Source organism: Alligator sinensis, unplaced genomic scaffold, assembly GCF_000455745.1.
Source record: "Alligator sinensis unplaced genomic scaffold, ASM45574v1 scaffold98_1, whole genome shotgun sequence".
NCBI lineage: Eukaryota > Metazoa > Chordata > Crocodylia > Alligatoridae > Alligator > Alligator sinensis.
The window spans coordinates 2,549,307-2,551,186 of record NW_005842058.1 but is presented as its reverse complement, the minus strand read 5'-3'; the positions used below and the strand labels follow the sequence as shown (position 1 = coordinate 2,551,186).

General features: G+C 58.4%; 1 protein-coding gene across 1 annotated transcript in view; it reads right to left on the bottom strand.

Annotated features, from left to right (window-relative positions):
- Positions 1–1,880, bottom strand: part of IKBKB (inhibitor of nuclear factor kappa B kinase subunit beta) — a 23,568-nt gene that overhangs the window by 11,870 nt on the left and 9,818 nt on the right. Inside the window, exons 3-5 of the mRNA XM_006023065.3 lie at positions 1,578–1,672; positions 1,316–1,433; positions 566–635 (exon numbers count right to left, since the gene is read on the bottom strand). Coding sequence (XP_006023127.2) covers positions 566–635; positions 1,316–1,433; positions 1,578–1,672 — 283 coding nt within the window. The remainder of the gene's footprint in view (positions 1–565; positions 636–1,315; positions 1,434–1,577; positions 1,673–1,880) is intronic.

The following is a 1,880-nucleotide window of genomic DNA, read 5'->3' as shown; positions in this document are numbered from 1 at the left end:
GGAGAGGGTCCAGAGAAGGGCCACTCATATGGTTAAGGGCTTGCAGGCCAAGCCCTATGAGGAGAGACTGGGGCACCTGGACCTCTTCAGCCTCCACAAGACAAGGTTGAGAGGCGACCTGTGGCTGCCCATCCATTCATCCTGGGGGCACAGAAGGGCATCGGTGAGGCTCCGCTCACCAAGACGCCCCTGGGGGGTTACAAGAAATAATGGCCACAAGCTAGCAGAGAGCAGATTTAGACTAGACATTAGGAGGAACTTCTTCACAGTTAGAGTGGCCAAAATCTGGAACAGGCTCCCAAGGGAGGTGGTGCTCTCCCCTACCCTTGGGGTCTTCAAGAGGAGGTTAGATAGGCATCTGCCTGGGGTCATCTGAACCCAGCCCTCTTTCCTGCCTATGCCGGGCGTCGGAGTCGATGATCTATTGAGGTCCCTTCCGACCCTAACATCTATGAATGGGAACATCCAGGGTCACAGCTCTACTTCCCTCAGGTGGAGAGGGCTAGCAGGACAGAAATGCCTGCCTTCCCACACAGGGATTGTCACAGGCCACGTGGCCCCTTACCAATGTCTGAGAGCAGTGTCAGGATGGCTTCCTCCCGCAGGCCGCAGCAGTTCTCCAGCTGGTTCAGGTACTGGAGGGAGCAAGGCAACATATCACAAATCTGCCGCACCCAGCCTACACATGCTACTTGCAAGCAGGAGCTTCTGTAGGGTCGGGACCTTTGCAGAATGATCAACTCAGACGTGCTCCAAACCTACTCTGCCAGCTCCTCCAGTCAGCAACCCCTCCAGGGCCCATCCCCATATCTGAAAACACTTGGCCCAACCAGCTCAGGACGAGGTCCCCTAATCATGGCCCTATCCTCTGAGCAAAATCTGTGCTGGGGCTGCTCACAAAGATTAAAAAAAAAAAAAAAAAAAAAAGATTGAACCAGCCCTATGTGTTTTTTCGCCCTGTGACCGAGAGGGGTTTATCAGTTCCCCACAGGACCCCACCCGCTGGCACAACCTGCTCCATGACATTCTAGGCCCTGCTCACATCCTGTTGTCTGTCTCTCGCAGACGCCCGTGTGGGCACCCCCCAGGCTGACCCACGCTGCCTACCCAGTAGAAATGGGAAGTGTTTACAGACCAAGGAAGGGGATGAGAACTCGTGCAGGACCAAGCCTGCCAAGGGCAGGGGAGGTGGCAGCAGGCACAGTCCTGGTGAGTGCAGGAAGACATGATAGCAACAGTGCATGAAAACTCAAGGGAAGCCTTTCATTTCTGCAGTGCTCGATGGCTATCCCGCCCATCCAGCCAGGGGCCCCACCTTGCGGAGGTCTCCCCCCTGGCAGTACTCCATGGCCAGAGGCGGAAGGTCATTCAGTGCCAGATTTTGCATCCCCTTGGGGACCTCACGGGCAGCAACCACGTTGGCGTGATTCAGCCTAGGGGAGGACAAGAGGGTAAAAGTGTGTGATGGCTGGAACCGACTCCCCACAGGTTGCTCCCAGACAGGGTGCGCGTGCAAACGCCTGAGCAATAGCAGCTGCACAGCGGAGGCAGGTGCACCCTGGGACAAGGATCCTGACCTTTTCATGATCTGTATCTCCAGGCACCACCGCTCCCGGTTGCGCGGGCTCAGCTCCTGGCGGCACTGCTTGATGGCGATCTGCTCCCCCGTGTCCTGGGCGGCACAAAGCAAACGCGCGCAACAACAACGGGTGAGCACCACGGCCGTGCCAGGGCCAGCCACCAAGCCCGCCTGGGCCATTCGAGCGACACGGCTTGGCAAGCGGCGCTCGCACGGGCCCAGCGCCGCGCAGCGACGGTTACCGACTCTCCAATCTATCGCGGGAGGTTTCCGGCGTGCCCGCCACACGACGCCTGCGCGC